The sequence below is a fragment of the Peromyscus maniculatus genome, chromosome 8, assembly GCF_049852395.1.
Source record: "Peromyscus maniculatus bairdii isolate BWxNUB_F1_BW_parent chromosome 8, HU_Pman_BW_mat_3.1, whole genome shotgun sequence".
Classification (NCBI taxonomy): domain Eukaryota; kingdom Metazoa; phylum Chordata; class Mammalia; order Rodentia; family Cricetidae; genus Peromyscus; species Peromyscus maniculatus.
The window spans coordinates 96947626-96965957 of NC_134859.1; the positions used below are offsets into that span (position 1 = coordinate 96947626).

Sequence of the window (18332 nt, forward strand, 5' to 3'; positions counted from 1 at the left end):
GGCTGGCAGGTATTCTGCACACGGTGCTGCACTTGCCTGTCAGTCAGGTGCTCCAGCTTGAAGATGTGCACGGTCTCCGTGTTGCTGGAGGCACACAGGAACTGCGAGTCCATACTGAACACTAGAGAGCTGATTGTCACATACCTAGAGACAGCAACACACAGGCCAATAAGCCAGAACAACGAGGGTCGTCTCTTTACAGTTCTAAGAGCAGCTACACGAGGAAATGAAGATGTGCCTTGACAAGGCTTACAACCCCTCCAACGTCATGCTATTCATATTTAAAAAGCAGGAGAGATTCGGGGAGAGTCATGGTCTTAGGTACGAACACACACAGGGCCTGGCCCTCTCTCCCAGCCAGTGGATGGGAGACCTGCTTTCTTAGCATGAGACATCTCCCAGCTGCTCTCAACAGATGCAGCTACAAAACCCATAGCCAAAAAGGTCCCAGCCACTGACATTTGATGTGGGCCTTTATTTCTCATTCGTGGAGAGAAGCAGAAATTGTTTCTGGATTGTGATTCACTGGCTCTCTGCCTTCTCCATGCTGGCCTCCCATGGACAAATCTGCCGGATCCTGCATTAAGTCTGCTCTGACTTCAGGTTTTAGAAAGCCCCCAGTGTAGCCCTGAGTTAATTACGCGGAAAGCACCTTAATCTCTAGAAGAGGAGGCCACAGAGCCTGCCTCTCTCCTCTCCCTAGATGGCTGCCAGGAACGATTTTAAAACGGGACCGACGCTGAGCACAGACCTTTTCATTCCTCGACGAAACTCATAGAGCTTTTGCCCATCAGGTACAGAGAACACTCGGATGACGGTGCCCTGGAAGAGAGAGCGGGTGGACTTTTTCCAACCACAGATGCTTCACACAGAAATGTCTCTTTTCAGGGCAGTTTGCTTTACTGGCTTTGAACACCTGTCTCTGAGGAGGAAGCACAAATCACTGGGCACAAGGGCATTTTTATCTGTATATGTGCCAAATAAGAATTCTTGGAACATGTGTTAAATACTGTCTTCCCTTCCTACCCTTGTCCAAGTCTCTTTCAGTGTGTGCATGGTTGTGTGTATGTGGGGTGGGGGGTGGGGGGGGTGTCACAAACTGTCCTGATTTTCTAGACTATTCTATCTCTGCTTATCAAAATATATCTGCTTTGCATGGCATTTGGAATATAACCTAGTCACTTTATTTATTCTGGTCAACAGAGTCCAATCTCTCTCCCTATCTATGGACAACAGGCACATGTAACATCAATCCTTATCTGGGGACAACAGGCACATGCGTTTCTCAATAAGACCACAAGTTTTTATGCAAAGTGTCTTGCATCTTGCATAATGTCACCATTTGATACGACAAATTCACTGACAGACCACAACAGGCAGGGCCCAGATAGTCTTGCTCAGAAACCACTTCTGAGCAGGCCTAGAGACCAGTCAGTCTCCACACAGCCATCACTGTGTTCCGGCCGCAACGTGGGCACTTCAGCGGGTGTCCTGCAAACCCCCACAGGAGGAGAAGCCAGAGCACACTCACTTTCTCAGACGCACTTGCTAGTTTGGAGCCCGAGGAGTTGAAGGTGATGGCGGCCAGTGTTCCCTCGTGGGCAGCGATGGTGCACACTGTTTTCTGTTGGTATGGGGAGAAGTGGAGATCGGTGCTGGTGAAGCGGGGAGAGGAATTCGCCCCCCGTCGCTCTCTGCCTTGTCTGCCTGCTCTCCAGGGGCCACTTGCCTGTAAGCTGAAAGCCCTTTTCTACCAAGCTTTGCTAGTTGTATTCTGGCCTCCAACTCCCTCTGTTTTGGGTCACCAATGAATTTAATCAGGGCCACGCACAGGGGCATGGACAACCCAGCAGTGGCTATCCGACTAAAGAAAATGTTCACACACCCCCTAGCAAATTAATAGCCTATATGGGGTGGCTCTCAGGAAGCTCGCCTTCAATGACAGAGTGCTGACAGGCTCAGTCAGGGCAGGGCAGGCACAGAGAGCCTGGGGGTGTGACAGCCACGTTATGACGCCAAGACAGCGTTCTACAGCAATCCACCCTTTCTTCTAGGCCTCATGTCCTTTCTGTCCCATCCTCTGTGACATTCCCTGAGTTCTGTGTGTGCACGTGCATGGGTACGTGTGTGCATGCGTGTGTGCTTGCTTGTGTGTGTGTGTGGGGGGGGCAAAGAAGAAGAGGGTTAACTTATGTCTGTTCCTTTCCCTGCCTTAGGGAAAGTGGATGAGCAGCCATGTGCCTGATACAGAGCCAGGTTGTTAGGGGCTCTTTGTGCTTTCTTCTTCAGGGGTTTCCCAGAGTGCCTCTCCCCTGCTGGGTGATGCTCTAGGAAGCCGCAGGGAGTGGAGGGAGGGAATACAGGACTGTCTCATTTATCCCACCTTGGGCAGGTGTTTGGCCTTGTTCCGGCACCTGCCTCACAGTGATGTTGACTGATACTGTGAGCCTCAACACAAATATCATTTGTTCTCCTCATCCAACTGCTGTGACCAGAGAACTCCCCCCCCCTCCCCCACAGCTCACCCCACTGCAACAGGCACTCCTTATCTAAGTCTATTCACCAGCTGGCCAGGGCGGGCGGGGTGGTGCACCAGGGATCGCGGTGAACTTACCAGGGAGTTTCCATCATAGAGAACAATCTCTCCTGTAGTCTGGCTTCCAGGATATGCCAGGTAGGAGTTGGAATGGTTGATAGAGAGGGCACATAGACCTGGCAAAGAACAGAGGATGAGAAAGGAGCTTGGCTAGAAAGGGCGCCTGAAAACCATGTGTCTAGAGCGCCACCTGCTGGCGAGGGGAGGAACATCTTTGAGTATTTCTGTAGCTTATTCTAATCACAGTTTCTTAAACTGTATGTTGTCACCCACACAGGGAATCATGTAACTGAATAGGGGGTCACAAAAAAGTTGGCAACAATACGAAGTTTCTGAATTCACAACAGGCAAAGATCAATTCTAAGTGAAGCACTTAAGGACTCTGAGGTGACTGCAGCCTTGATCTGAACACACAACACACACACACACACACACACACACACACACACACACACACACACACACTTTACCATGCAGGCTATCATACCACACAGCACCAACACATACAGCCTTTGAGCACCTTGGCTCAGTACCGTATGCCATGAACGTCAGGGTTCTTCCGGTACACACTTTCCCGCTCTTACAGAAAAGTAACAGTTAACAGGAAACAGAAACGTTTACTATCTTCCTACATTCCTCATGTTAGTATCAAATTGGTATTCCTTGACACTGTCTTGTGTTGGAACTGTAGATTTTAGAAATTGCTGTCTGGGTTGCTGATTTAAATTTCTTTTAAAAATGGTTAAATGAACTTTGGTTTGGGATTTGGACAAAACAATGGTCTTAACATACTCTGCCAGTTTGTATTACACATTTATATGAAGTAAGTATTTTGGCACTAACAATTATTAAATAAAATTATTGATGAATTCTGAAAAACATTTAAGATGATCTATGTCCTGCAATATCACATATTCAGCCGAGATTTAATTACTTATGTAAAAAGAAACAAGCCTGTCCATGTCATTAGTGTGAAATTTTTATTGTTTTCAATAAATGTTAAGATTATACCCATGAATTATTTTAAAACAAATGTACAATATATTATCTGTAAATGTTTGATATGCATACATATTTTATACACACATATGCTTGAGGTCATGTAAAAATTTCTTGGGCCAGTCAGGCTGTGGTGTGCATTCCTTTAATCCCAGGCAAAGGCAGGTAGATCTCTGTGAGTTCAAGGCCAGCCTGGTCTACGGAGTGAGTTCCAGGACAACCAGGGATACACAGAGAAACCCCGTCTTGAAAAACCAAAAAAGAAAAAAGCAAAACTTCTTGCTTGAGTTTTGAGGCCAAAACGGGTTGCTAATGGGAAAAGTTTAAGAAACCCTGTTCTGGTCACAGGATCTGAGTCAAGGAAACTTGCAGGAGACTTCCCAACTTAACCCTGGCAGTGACCCCTTCACTGCTAAGCAATCAGAACTCAGAATATGAAGAATATTCATCTCCACGTTTTTCTTCCCAAGGCCCTGAAACAGCATCTACTTCTCTTCCAATCCCATTACTCTCTAGAACTCCATGAACGTGTACTCAGAACTGAAACAGGACTTCCCAGTGGGAGGTCAGTGTGCTTTAGCCTCGGCTGAGAGTGAATAAATACAGTCAGCCAGGAACTTCAAGATGGACGACAGGAAAGGCAAATGACCCCGTTTCTCAGCAGAGTCTGCTCTGACCGGGAGAGCAGAGCCCCCTGGGGCAGAGGTCTGCATCTTGATTGAGACAGTGAGCTTGGCCTTTGACAGAGACTTTTGCATTGGGATATATTGGATGTAAACTTGAGGACCAAAGCAAAGATCTTACAAATAAGGGGATGTCTATGAGGGTCTCTGAGTATATGGGCTTGAAAAAAAGCAGTCTTAAATCATAATGGGGGGAGGCTGGACAGAATGTTTGCCTTATAAGCATGAGGACCTGGATCCAGAGCCAAGATACGTATAAAACAAACAAATAAACAAGAAAACAAAACAAAACAAAAACCCTAGCACCAGTTCTGTGGAGTGCAGAGACACGAGGATCACTGGGCTTTCTGGCCACCTGCCGACCTCCAGTTTCAGTGAAAGACCCTCCTATCTCAAGGGAGTAAGGCGGGGAGTGACAAAGCAGGCCACCCGATGCTGTCTTCTGACCTCCACACCCACCATTACCCTCCCTGCTCTGTCACACACACACACATACACACACACACACACACACACACACACACACACACACACACACACAGTCACTTCACAATCACTAGGATAGCTACAATTTAAAAGGCACCTAGGGACTAGAGAGCCGGCTTGGCAGTTAAGGTCACTGGCTGCTCTCCTAGAGGACCCAGATTTGATTTAGAGTACCCACATGTTCGCATGGTCTCTAACTCCAGGTCCAGGGGAATCTGGTACCTCCTTCTGGCCTCCACTGGCACCAGGCACACATGTTGCACATACATACATATATACAGGCAAAACACCCATATACATAAAAACATTTTTTAGAGGAAGCTAACAAATACTAATGAAAAGATGGAAAAATTGGAAGGATGTATACAGGGATATGAATTGGGGTAGTGTGTTGGAGAGCAGCCTGGGAGGTCCTCAGAAGTTAAACAGTTATCATGTGACCTGGAAATTCTACTGTCATGCATACACCAGAAAGAAATAAAATCAATGTCTACACAAAAACTTACATATGAATGGTTACATCAACAATATCCATTACAATCAAAAACTGGAAATACAGGGGAAGGGTGAGTTAGGGTTAGCTAGACAAAACTAAGAATGTATGGAGACCCACAGCTTTGTGAACTAATTGAAAACATTTTTAAAGGAGGAGTCTGAATGCAGCTACCCTGCAGGGTGGATGATAATTCCCCCAGAAGACATGCCATTAAATAGGAATCTCAGGGTTGGGCATGGGACATCTCCCTATGAGTAGTGGATAAGGAGGCCCCTGAGGCCCTCCACCCCAACAACACAGACTCTTAGTTGCCCACCATAACTAGATGGTTAGATCCAATTACTAATGACACAACACATATTGGTTGCAGGACACAGAGAAATCCAGTTGGAACTGACCTGGAAACTTCCTCCTAGCTTTTATAGTGCCAGAAGGTACTCTGAAGGCCTCTGGAGGAGGAAAGTCATCAGCAGTATTACCCCGTGGGAACCTCTACATGCTATAATACCAACCTACCAGACAAGATGCGCCTATCAATGCAAAAGTGGTACACAGGTTATGGGGGCAGCCAACAGCTTTGGGTTGAATTTGAGGCCTACTCTATCAGAGGGAAGTTATGCCTGGTATAAATACCCATAGCTCAGGAGGTCACAGCCCTGGAGGGAACATTCTACCGTGGTCTTGCTGAATGGACGGGTTGTCACCCCACTTTCTAAATATTTATGTTTATATACATAAGTTAGTGCTGCCTTCAACCTTAGCCGTAAAAGCATCTCTCCGCAGTTATCATCAGACACGGCAGACTTATAACCGGTCAAAGTGCTGAGAACAAGCAGCTTCGAGTACTCAGCCCAAACCGGGGCATCTATAAGAACACTCCCCTACCCTAAGGCTCATAGGACATCGCAGAAGAAGAGGCAGAAAGAACGGAAGAGCTGGAGGACAGGGAGGAGTGCTGTAAATGTGTCTACTGGATATGACATGACCATTGCACTCATCACGGCTGTGGGGACCTGCACAAGACCCACACAAGATCAAGCCCACCACCTCGTCAGCATTCCCATAGGCAGCACTGACGGGCTCAGTAGGTTACACACACACACAAAAAAAAAAAAAAAAAAAAAAAGAAAGAAAGAAAGAAAAGAAAAGGACAGGACATGAAGCTGGGATTGGGAGATGAAATTGCCGAATAATAATAATAATAATAATAATAATAATAATAATAATAATAAAAATAAATATTCTAGCCGGGCAGTGGTGGTGCACACCTTTAATCCCAGCACTTGGGAGGCAAAGCCAGGCAAATCTTTGTGAGTTCGAGGCCAGCCTGATCTACAGAGCGAGATCCAGGAATCCAGGACAGGCACCAAAACTACACAGAGAAACCCTGTCTCAAAAAAAAAAAAAAAAGATATTCTATTTTTTTTTTTTTTTTTTTTTTTTTTTTTTTTTTTTGGTTTTTTTTGAGACAGGGTTTCTCTGTGTAGCTTTGCGCCTTTCCTGGAGCTCACTTGGTAGCCCAGGCTGGCCTCGAACTCACAAAGATCCGCCTGGCTCTGCCTCCCGAGTGCTGGGATTAAAGGCGTGCGCCACCACGCCCGGCTTTTTTTTTTTTTTTTTTTTTTTTTTTTTTGGTTTTTCGAGACAGGGTTTCTCTGTGTAGCTTTGCGCCTTTCCTGGGACTCACTTGGTAGTCCAGGCTGGCCTCGAACTCACAGAGATCCACCTGGCTCTGCCTCCCGAGTGCTGGGATTAAAGGCGTGCGCCACCACCGCCCGGATATTCTATTTTTTAAAAGGTGGAAACAACCCATGTGAACCAATTGGTGGATGGATAGATAAGATATGCCATGTCCTCCTAACAGGATATTATTTGGCAATAAACAGGAATGAAGTGGGATACATGCTGCAATACAGATGAGCCCTGAGAGCACTAAGTGGCAGAAGCCAGTCCAGAAGACCACATGAATGGTCAGCACAGGTAAATTTATAGTGACAGAAAGTACATCAGGGCTTACGGAGAGCTAGGGGAATATGAGGGGACAGCTAAGAGGCACAGGATGTCTTTGAGGGAAGGGTGTTGAGAATGCTCTAAAATTAAATGTAGGGCTGGTGAGATGGCTCAGCGGGTAAAGGCGCTTGCTGCCAAGCCTGACAGCCTGAGTTCGATCCCTGGACCCTCACGGCAGAAGAGGAGAAGTGACCCGTGAAAGCGGCCCTCTGACTTCCACATGTATGTATAAGTAGATGTAATAAAATACACATGAATGAACATAATAAAACATCTATTAATAAAACTGTGATAATGGCTATACCTTCTGTGAACACACTAAAGTCTATTAAATTATGCACTCTATTTACTTTTAATTTTTATATGTGTGTGGGGGTGGGTGGGAGAGTGGGTGGGGGAGGTGTGTATGAGCGCATGCATACCTAAGGAAGGTATGCACAGGTACCTGAGGCAGCCAACAGAGGGCACTGGAGTCCCTGGAGCTGGAGTTATGGACAGTTGTCAAGTCTTCAGAAGTGGGGCTGGGAACCAAACTCTGCTCTTACTGCCGAGTCGTCTCTCCAGCCACAAACTGTGCACTTTAAATGAGTGGAGTCTACGATATGTGGATCACATATCAAAACGGCTTTGGGGGGAGGGGCAGAAGTCATTTTTATCAACGCGTGTTAATTACACAGTGATTATGACCATCTCATGTGAACATGAAACATCTAATTATCTCCACCTCCTATTGCCCTTTTCATCCTCCCCCGCTTTTCTGTTTACCCCTTGCCCTCCGTGCTGTGCCTCTCTTTTTTTCTGTCTCCTTCTCAAGGAGGTCAGAATTTCGGGAGGCTTTGTGTGGCAGGGGCAGGCACCTGCCCTGTACCCCTCGGCTCTGTTAGGCCTGTTTCCCATCTGAAATGAAGAGGGTTCCCATGTTGGCCTTCAATTGCCTACCCCCCCCCCCCAACCTATAGAGAGCATCCTTGTGGCTGAGCCAGCGAGCCAGGAGGCCTAAAGCAGAACCTTGGGCAAGCACTCACAGCTGTCTTTCGGAATTTTAGGTCAAGATATAAATATCCCAGGGAGGAGGAAAGGCTTGAACACTTCAGGCTAACTTTGAACTTTCTGTCACACCCACTGTAGAAGTAGATGACACTGGATTCTAACAGTAGGGGACAAAGGATACTGGCAAGGACAGGTGGCCTGTGACGCGCACCCCTTATTACAGCAGCTGTGTTTCTGGGCTCCCACCTCTGCCAGCTCACGTGACTCCAGAGAGGGCTCTGGAGCAGACCTGTGCAGACTTAGGAGGGGCCCCAACCATGCTCACTGGAGTCCCTTCCCTCCCCCTTCTAAGTCGATCATCCCACATCCCACATCCCAAGGACGTGCTCTCTGACTTGAAGGCACCGAGGAGGAAGCTGGAAGACCCGCTTCCGGCGTAGCCACGCCCACCCCAGAGCCTTTTGCTTCTGCGTTGGTGCCAAAGTGTCATTTTTTAGGAACAAAGCGGACTCTTTCTTTGATATTATTTTCTGTATAAAAGTGCAGGGTGGCAAAGCCCAGAAAATACAGAGAAAAGAAAAAGGAAGAAGAAGAAAAAAAAAAGGCGGCCAATTTTGAAACTCGGGGGTTTTCTCGCCTTCCAGCATTTAAATATGTCTTTAAGCCGTTTTTCTCTGTAGGCATGGGGTTTTAAAGTTTTTACATTTAATTATCGGGGGGCGGGGCGGGGAGAGGAGTAGGGGGGAGACACGAATGTGCCATGCTATGCATGTGGAGGTCAGACAACAGATAATGTGGGAAATCAGTTCTCTTTCTAGTATGTGGGGTCCCAGGGATCCAGCTCATGTCCCCAGGCTTAGCAGTAAGTGGCTTCACCCCCTGAGCACCCCACTGGCCCAGGCATGGGGTTTTAATGTGGCTTCTGGCCTTGTTTTATAACTGATGCACATGTTCATAAACAGCTGCTATTTCATCGAGATTCTTTGCCTACAATTCTCCCACATCTGAAAAACCGAGGCTGTTATTAACTCAAGAAGCAACAACACTGCGTGGCTGGAATTGTAAGGAAGTCCTTCGATCCTCCTCCCAACTTTGGGCAGCTCACTGAAACTGGCTTATCAAACGTGGTTGATTAATGCCTCAAGGGACACTTTCCAGGGCTAGAGGACGCAGCTCAGTGGTACGGTGTGTGTGCAGCATGTACGAGCCTCTGGGTTCCAGCCTTAGCACCATTCACTCAAGATGCTTTACAATTTCCAGAAGAAAAAAAAGTCAAGAAATCCACTGAGTGTGGTGTGGTATGGTGGTGCACATTTGTCAGCCCAGCACTTGGGAGGTTGAGGCAGGAGGATTGCAAGTTTGAATCTAGCCTGGGTGAACAAGACCTTATCTCAAAAGAAAAGAAGAAAAAAGAAAAGCAAAGAGAGAGAACTGACCCATGTACTGTAAGTACTTTTGCTACCTTGATGGTGGGGGATTGTTTATGGCCCCCACTACTTCCATCTGCAGAAAGGTGGTGTGTTGGGCAATGACCCTCGGCTCTCCTATGAACACACTGACGTGTTATCCAGAACATTCCCTCGTCTGTCAGAGCTACCCTCCACCCCATCCAGCTGTTCTATGACTGGCAAGGCTTTTGTGGAGATTTCCACCCTTCACTGCTCAGGGCACAGACTGCTGGCTGGCGGGAAATTAACTCTCAGCTCAGGCTGGCCAACTCTTTAGAGGAAACAGCCTGTAATCTGTGACCTAGACAGAGAAGGAAGGACATTTACAGTCACCTTAGACACTGAGCACCAAAGAAGGGAGCACCTTAGAGCCAACTGACCCCAGCCACTAAACTTGGGTGGCAAGGCCAGTTGACAAGGCATTCTGTCTTCCTTGTGTTCCAAGGAAGGGTTTCTAAAGCCAGGAGGCAGTGTTTGCATAGAAAACAAACAAGACAGAGCTCACACGAGGAAGCTCTGGGCATCTGAGGAGTTATGTTCTTCACAGTACAGAGTGACAAACTGATGTGCTGACCTGGGAGCTGCCCTCGGGATGAAGGGAGACTAGAGAGAGAGGCTGGCTGTTGACACAAACACAGATGAACCCTGGCTTCTTCACACATTTAGTCAGTCCCTCCACTCCGTGCAGCTCCAAAAGCCGGAACCCATCACCCCAGCTCACTGCCAGGAAAAGGCAGTTCAGAGGAGGCAGCGGTGGGAACTGTGAATCTGGGATTTGAGACTATTTGGGGCTACTGCTCTGAGAGGACATTAGGCATCTAAATGGATGTGCTGTGATTAACTTGCCTGTCTCTTAGATGAATTAATCAACACATCCCTAAATCCTGTTGTAATATTTATCTGAGACCAAGAAAATGTTTTTCATGTTTTTCTGCAAGGGAACAGGGAGCAAGGAGCAGGGTCTCAACTATGTAGCTCTTACTTATCCTGGAACTCACTATGTAGCTCAGACTGGCCTCCAGCTCATGGAAGCCTTCTGCTTCAGGCTCCTGAAAGCTGGATTATGGGTGTGTGCATCACAACTCCTGGCTCTAAATTTTCTTGAGATAAAAGTGATTGATTTAGTGTTGGCAGGAATGGGGATGCACATCTCTAATCCCAGCATTCAGGAGACAGAGGCTGGAAGATTGAGGGTTTGAGGCTAGCCTGGGCTATACGGTAAGACCCTATCTCAACAAACAGATGAAAAGAGACTTACTCCCTTTCATCAAGGGCACAAACAACCTCCTAATTTTATTTTTCTCCTTGCTCTGCCCTCACTGCAAAAATTAGGCAACCAATGAGTTTTCTTGGCTGCAGAGAAACAAATACAGAGAAACAAATAAACCACTATTCTAGCCAAGGATAGACCATACACACAATAGTATTCACCATACAGCCCAGGTTTACTATGCTACGCTATCTAGGTTTGCACAAGGATACTGTGAGGTTTGCCAATGAGGAAACCACCTAACGACACAGTTCTTGGAACTCCTCCTGTCATTAGGGGACACATGCGTGTATATTAGATGAAGACTAAGAGTAAGAAGGAGTCATTTCCTTTTTCCTATAGTGGGGCATGCCTCTGTGCTGAAGCTGCTCCAACACACAGTCCCAGTGGCCAAGTGAGAGATGAGTGAGAGGCAGGAAATGGGCTAACTGTACCCCAAATGCACTCTCTTTAGAGTGTACTTTTCTATGTACTGATCATCTCTTCCCAAACCCAGCAAAGCAGAGCTCAGGCCCTCTCCTCTGGGACCTCTGCTCAGATCCCAGCATTTCATGTGCCCATCATAAAAGCACGTCTTCTCTTGCATTGTCCACAGCCCATGATGAGGGCATTTCACCCCTGCCACAGGGTGCTAGGGCTTCTGCCCTCCACTGACCCAGAAAAGCTGGGATCACAGTTCCAGATAAGCAGAGGGTTGGTCTGTGTTGGGAATCTCTGCTCAAGAGCTCACTCCTCCCATTCCAGGCCCCGCTCCTCAGAAAGCCCACCAAGGGTCAGCTCCTCCCCTGGAGATGCACAGGACCAGTCTACAGAGTATTTAAGACACTGTCTCCAAACCTGCTTTCTCTCCTGCTTCCTTCCCCCAAGAGTCACCTGGGAATTGCTTTGTTCAGATTAAACCTGGTCTTATTAATTCAGTGTAATCTGATTTATTGCACTGGTGGAGAAACCAATATCTGGGTGCAGAAACCTTTCGGTCTGTCCCTGTTGGGGCCTACTGCCGCTGGGCACACAGAAATGTTACAATAAATGCTCTTCTAGACTGGTTCAACCCTTACTCCTAAAATGGTAAACTTACCACTATGAATCCCTTCCTGGTCGCGGCCCCCATAGACTCATGTGTTTGAATGTTTGGCCCACAGGGAGTGGCACTACTAGGAGGTGTGGCCCTGTTGGAGTAGGTGTAGCCTTGTTGGAGGAAGTGTGTTATGGTAGAGGTGGGCTTTGAGGAGGTCTTATATATGCTAAAGCCATACCCAGTGTGACAGTTCACTTCCTGTTGCCTGTAGATCAAGGTGTAGAACTCTCAGCTCCTTTTCCAGCACCATGACAGCCTGCATGTAGCCATGATTATCTCCATGATGATAATGGACTGAATCTCTGAACTGTAAGCCAGCCTCAATGAAGTGTTTTCCTTTATAAGAATCTTCACAGCAATAGAAACCCTAACTAAGACACTTGTGAAATGTGCTTCAAAGTCATTAACTCTTGGAGCTTCATGCTTCTCTTCTTGAGTGTTAGGGATGGAGCACACGGTCTTGGGCAGCTAGCTAAGCACTTGACCACCACCATTTCCAGCCTCCCTCAGAACTTCATAATGGCCTTAGCATCTTTTTCAAACATTACTTTTACTTATTTATTTTTATGTCACAAGTATTTTGTTTGCATATATGTATACTACATGTATGTCTGGTATCCCTGGAAATCAGAAGAAGGCATTGGATACTCAGAAACTGGAGTTATATGGAGGGTTGTGTGTGATCATGTGGGTGTTGGGAACTGAACATGGGTCCTCTGGAAGGGCAGTAAGTTCTAACCACTGAGAAATCTCTCCAGCCCCAGTCTCCGCATCTTAGAGGAGACAGGAGTTGTTTGGTGCTAGTGAATGTGCCAATAAGCACGTGTGAGATCCTGGGCTTAATCCCCAGGATCACACACATGCACACACAGATATCAACAGCAAAGGACATTGAAATCATTGAGAAGAGAGGGAAACCAGTCAAGGGGAGGATTTAGTGGCTAGCCCTGTCCTGGTCACCTTCATAAGCTTTATCCAGTTTAGTGCTCAGCCTAGGCTGTGAGATGCTCATCATCCTTACAGCAAACTAGGAACCCCGGGCTCAAAAAGCCCCACCCAGTTGTGTGGGGCAACGCAGATTCTGAAATTGTATTGAAAGTCATGGAATTGGGAAACTTACAGAAAATGAAGTAGTCATCTAGTGACACTAAGTTAGAACACAGATTCTTAAAAACTATTAATTTTTTCACTGAAGTATTTCTAGATTTAAAATTTTCATGTGTGAATATTTTGCCTGCATGTATGTATGTGCACCATGTATGTGTGTATGTTTGTATGTGTACCTATGTATTTGTATGTGCCTAGTGCCTGTAGGTCTCAGAAGAAGGTATCTACGCCCTGGAACTGGAGTCACCGATAGCTGTGAACCTCCATGTGGGTGCTGGGCAACAAGCGCTCTAACTGCTGAGCCATCTCTCCAGCCCCATGACCCATAAGTATTAGCCTGGGTTGTTAGATACACAGACTGCCCTGGGGGACGACTCCCCACACCATGATGAAGAGATTCATGCTCCCTCACTTTCAGCTCAATGAGTTCAGAAGATGCCCAGCATCTGCAACTTCATCCTAACCCATCCAAACTCTTCCAATCTTAGACACCAGAAGCTTAAATGGTAAATTCTGAGAATGTAACCAAATTCAATGTTCTAGAATATTACCCACCTTGAGAAAAGTATTTTTAAAACTCACATAAGAAAACACCTTCTTTGTAGTTCAGATGGTCTGGCTAACTAACCGTGCAGACATACCAAGTTAAAACTTGCTTCTAATTATCACACCTACTCTGTAATGAACAGTCACAAAAATGCATTAGGGGTAAACACCTTTCAACATCGGATGCATGAAATCTCCCACGCATCTATCCGACATGCCCCAGCCCATTTGCTTACATGGGTCCCCGAAGAAGGATGCTTCTCTTGGGCTACTAGGCAGGCTGCACAGCCTTTCCACAGGGACCACAGGTTTTCATAATTCGAATCTGTCACCATTCAAATGCATCTTCAACTCAGACACCATTAGGACTCCCAAAGCATACCCTGGGCTCAGATTTTTCAGGCGATGTGAAAATGCAGCTTGGGAATGAAGCACCTTCACATTGGGGAGGGGAGAGACTCGGTACTCTTGCTGGCACTCACCTGTTGGGTTTGAGGGGATGTCCAGGAGGGTCTTCAATAGCTTCATATCTTTAATGTTGTGGATATAGATGGATTCTTCCAGGCAGACCAGCAGCCTCTGTAATCAGACAGAACCATCAGCCTCCCCCACAGAGCCTGTGAAAAGGGACCCACCAAGTCCTTGCTGGTCTTGCCTGTGAGTTCTAACTTGATTCCACTCCTAAAGGGGGAGAAATGCTAATGAAGCCTTTTGAAGGTCATGTTTATGAACATAAACAGACACAGCATTGCCCACTTGGGCAGATGCTTAAAACACAAGATCCTAAATTTTACTTTAGTTAGAGATCCGCCCCCCTGTCTCCCTCTTTCCTTCCCCATCCCTAGAACAAGATGGTTCAGGGAACCTCTTGTTCTGTTCCCACATTCCATGCTGGTGACTGAGTTCTCCTCTTACACAAATGCAGGCTTCTTTAGATTCTCTGCATGGCTGAAATCTAGATTTTATCCCTTTCTCTGTGTTTTCTGACACAGCGTTTCACTAAGTTGCTGAGGCTGGCCCCGGACTCTCTCTATAGCCCAGGCATGTTTTGAACTCATGGTCCTACTGCCTCAGATGCCCAAGTAGTTGGGATGACAGGGCTGAGACACCTTGTCCAACCCCAACCGCACCTTCAGGCACTCTTCTCTCTTTTAATTAGCATTCTGGCCACAGTGTTAAAACTGTGTATGAGAAGGAAAGAAAATTCTAGCAAGATCTCCAAGTTGGGATTAGTGAGATGGCTCAGTGGGAAAATGGACTTGCTCAAGTTTGAGGACTCACATTTAATCCCTGGATCCCCCATAAAGATGGAAGGAGAGAATCAACTCCACACATAAAGTTGTCCTCTGACCTTCACATGTTCTCTGTGGCACATGCAATCCACCCCCATTACACACAAATCCACACACATAAATGAACTTTAAAGCTTAAAAGGGGGTGTTGGGGAGATGGCTCAACAGTTCAGAGCACTGGCTGCTCTTGCAGAGGACCCGGGTTCAGCTGCCAGCACCCACATGGCACACAATCATTTGTAACTCCAGCTCTAGGGGATCTTATGCCCTCTTCTGTCTACCCTGGTCACTGCATGAATGTGGCACACATACATAAGTGTGGGCAGAACACTCATACACAGAATAACTTTATTTTATGTGCATTGGTGTGAAGGTATCAGATTCCCTGGAACTGGAGTTACAGACAGTTGTGAGTTGCCATGTGGGTGCTGGGAACTGAACCTGGGTCCTCTGGAAGAGCAGCCAGTGCTATTAACCATTGAGCCATCTCTCCAGACCCTCGGAAAAGATTTTTAAAAACTTACCAGTCGGGCAGCAGTGGCCCATACCTTTAATACCAGCACTCGGCAGGGGGTGGGGAGGTGGGGGGGGAGATGGGGGGGTGGGGAGGGAGGTGGTGTGTGGAGGCAGAGCCAGGCAGATCTCTGTGAGTTCGAGGCCAGCCTGGTCTAAAGAGTGAGTTCCAGCACAGGCACCAAAACTACACAGAGAAACCCTGTCTCGAAAAAACAAAAAACAAACAAATAAACAAACAAAAACTTACCAAAAGATACTTTAAAAAATTTTCAAAATATTGCCACTTCTCTGTGAAGTGGTCACCTGATCACTTTGCCTTCTGCCAGCCACACCAGGGTTTGTTTTTATCTTTTTCTATGTTTGTTTCTGTTCTGAGTTTCTAATAGTCTCTGGTATCCCCTTCTGCCAGCCACACCAGGGTTTGTTTTTATCTTTTTCTATGTTTGTTTCTGTTCTGAGTTTCTAATAGTCTCTGGTATCCCCTTCCAGCCCTGCACCCAATTCTCAGGAGAGGGTGGCCCTGACAGGTTCTTCTTGAAGGAACATCATCTTTAGGCTCATCTGACCTGGTCAGCATCATTACAGTGCTGTCAGCTCAGTGGACCACTCATCTGGACCCCACTGGGTCACCACCATTCCAGCCAGAGACAAGAATGAAAAGGGAGGGAACCAGGAAACGCAGGGAGGGTATGAGGAAGTACTCGTCCTGAGTCACACAGAGCTGGCTTCCGGAACAAGCACAAGCTGGCGATTGCTGTTACCAGCTGGGCTCCAGCTCCAGCCACACCTGCCTTCAGCTCACCACTGTGATTCATCTTGTAGCCCAGGCCAACCACAAGCTCACTAGGTAGCCCAGGCTGACCACAAACTCCCTATGTAGCCCAGGCTGACCACAAGCTTCCTATGTAGCCCAGGCCAACCACAAGCTCCCTAGGCAGCCCAGGCCGACCACAAGCTCCCTATGTACCCCAGGCCGACCACAAGCTCCCTAGGCAGCCCAGGCTGACCTCAAACCCCCTATGTAGCCCAGACTGACTTTGAATTTCTGGTTTTCCCACCCCCACTTCCCAAGTGCTGGGGTTGCAGGCATGCCTCACCAATTCTGGTTTTATGTGGTGCTGGGAATTGAACCCGGGGCTTCAAGCATGCTAGGCAAACACTGCCAACTAAACTACATCCCCAGCCAATTTTGACTTTCATCTTATGTTTCATAGGTAGTTAATCCTTTTCATCAGTTAAAGAATTAGACATCTGCCTTAAGCATCTGCCTCAATCAACCTGCAGCAGGCTAACAGGAAGCAGAGGGTTAAATAACTATGAAAGCTTCCTTAGCTAACAACATCTAGTGTATGGCTGTCATCTAAGAAAACACATGTCTGCATTAACCACATACACAATGACACTGACTGAAAATGGAACATATCAGGATCTCTAAGCCCCTTTGCTTTCTGCATATTTAGAGGGATTTGTGAACGGGATATATGTGAGCTACACATGCACATATGTGTGTGAGGTCACGTGAACATGCAGAGCCAAAGGAGGAAGTCAGGTGTCCTCCCCCCCCCCCCACTCTCTGCTTTGTTCTTTTGAGGCAGGGTCTCTCACTGCATCTGGAGCTGGAATTTTCCATCGAGGCTGGAGGTGAGCGGACCTCAACTTCCCACAGCACTAGAGTTACAGGTGTGTGTGTGTGTGTGTGTGTGTGTGTGTGTGTGTGCATCCACATTTAGCTTTTTACATGGTTGACTGGGAGTTCAACTCAGGTCCTTCTGCTAAGTACAAAAAGCATGCCTACCCAATGAGCCATCTCCAAGCCCTTGTTTTTCTATTTATTTACCTATTTATTTTGTGAATGGGCATATTTGGTTTTTTGAGACAGGGTCTCATTGCAGCCCAGGCTTCCCTGTAATTTGCTATACAACAGAAGATGGCTTTGAATTTCTCATCTTCCTCTACCTCACCAGCGCTGGATTATAGGCATGCATCATCACACCTGGTTTTATGTGATGAACCCAGGGCTTTGTGCTTGGTAGGCAAGCACTCACGATACCAGCTGGGCTTCATTCCTGGCCTTGAAAACAAGCTTCTGTTTTGAGGCAGAGTCCTATTCTGCATAGCCCAGGCTATCCTGTGATGTGCCATTCTCCTGCCTTGTCCTCCTAAGTGCTAGGATTACCGGAGTGCACTAATAGGCCCTATCTGAAAACATGGATTTTTGTTTCTTTGTAACTTCTTACATAAATCTGCCATTTTTCCTGTTTTTAAAAAGGAGCCATATGTCTGAAGAATTGACAAATGCAGGGTGATTGCTGTTGGGCAATACATGTCCACCCTGAGCCCTTTACCATTACCCTGGGCAGGCAGCTCTGCGGGCACTGCAAGACTTCCTTTCAGCAGATGAATTGCCTAAACCAAAAATTAAGTCCAAAGCCTGGCAACTTTAAGAAAAGAAAACCAGAACCCCTTCCAGATCTGCATCAAGTCATCTTGGAAGACAAAAAGGCTAAAGGCACGGCCATTAGCTCTGGCTTGCTGCTCGCCCCGGCACTAACTGTAGGGTGGGGCTGCCTACAACTGTGTTCTCCAGAAGGTGGGGAACGAGAACCTGAAGTCAGTGAGTGCTCTGTGGAGTGGAGGCTGGTACCTACAGTCTGACAGACTCAGACACTTAAGTAGCTCTTACTTGCCTCGTTTGCTAATGAGACTACCTGAGAAATCATACCAGCAAATTCCATGAGTATTACTTGAGAGCTCTGGTTGGGATAACATTTACTAAGTCGTGTTTAGAAGGTGGCCAGGTACCAAACAGACATTT

The 18332-nt window shown here is 46.9% G+C and overlaps 1 protein-coding gene across 2 annotated transcripts in view; it reads right to left on the minus strand.

Moving 5' to 3' along the window:
- Wipi1 (WD repeat domain, phosphoinositide interacting 1) overlaps positions 1-18332 on the minus strand; it is a 38000-nt gene that overhangs the window by 9814 nt on the left and 9854 nt on the right. For both annotated transcript variants that reach the window (XM_006970466.4, XM_042283031.2), the window contains exons 4-8: positions 14192-14288; positions 2615-2712; positions 1532-1624; positions 752-822; positions 37-144 (exon numbers count right to left, since the gene is read on the minus strand). In XM_006970466.4, the coding sequence (XP_006970528.1) occupies positions 37-144; positions 752-822; positions 1532-1624; positions 2615-2712; positions 14192-14288 (467 nt within the window). The remainder of the gene's footprint in view (positions 1-36; positions 145-751; positions 823-1531; positions 1625-2614; positions 2713-14191; positions 14289-18332) is intronic.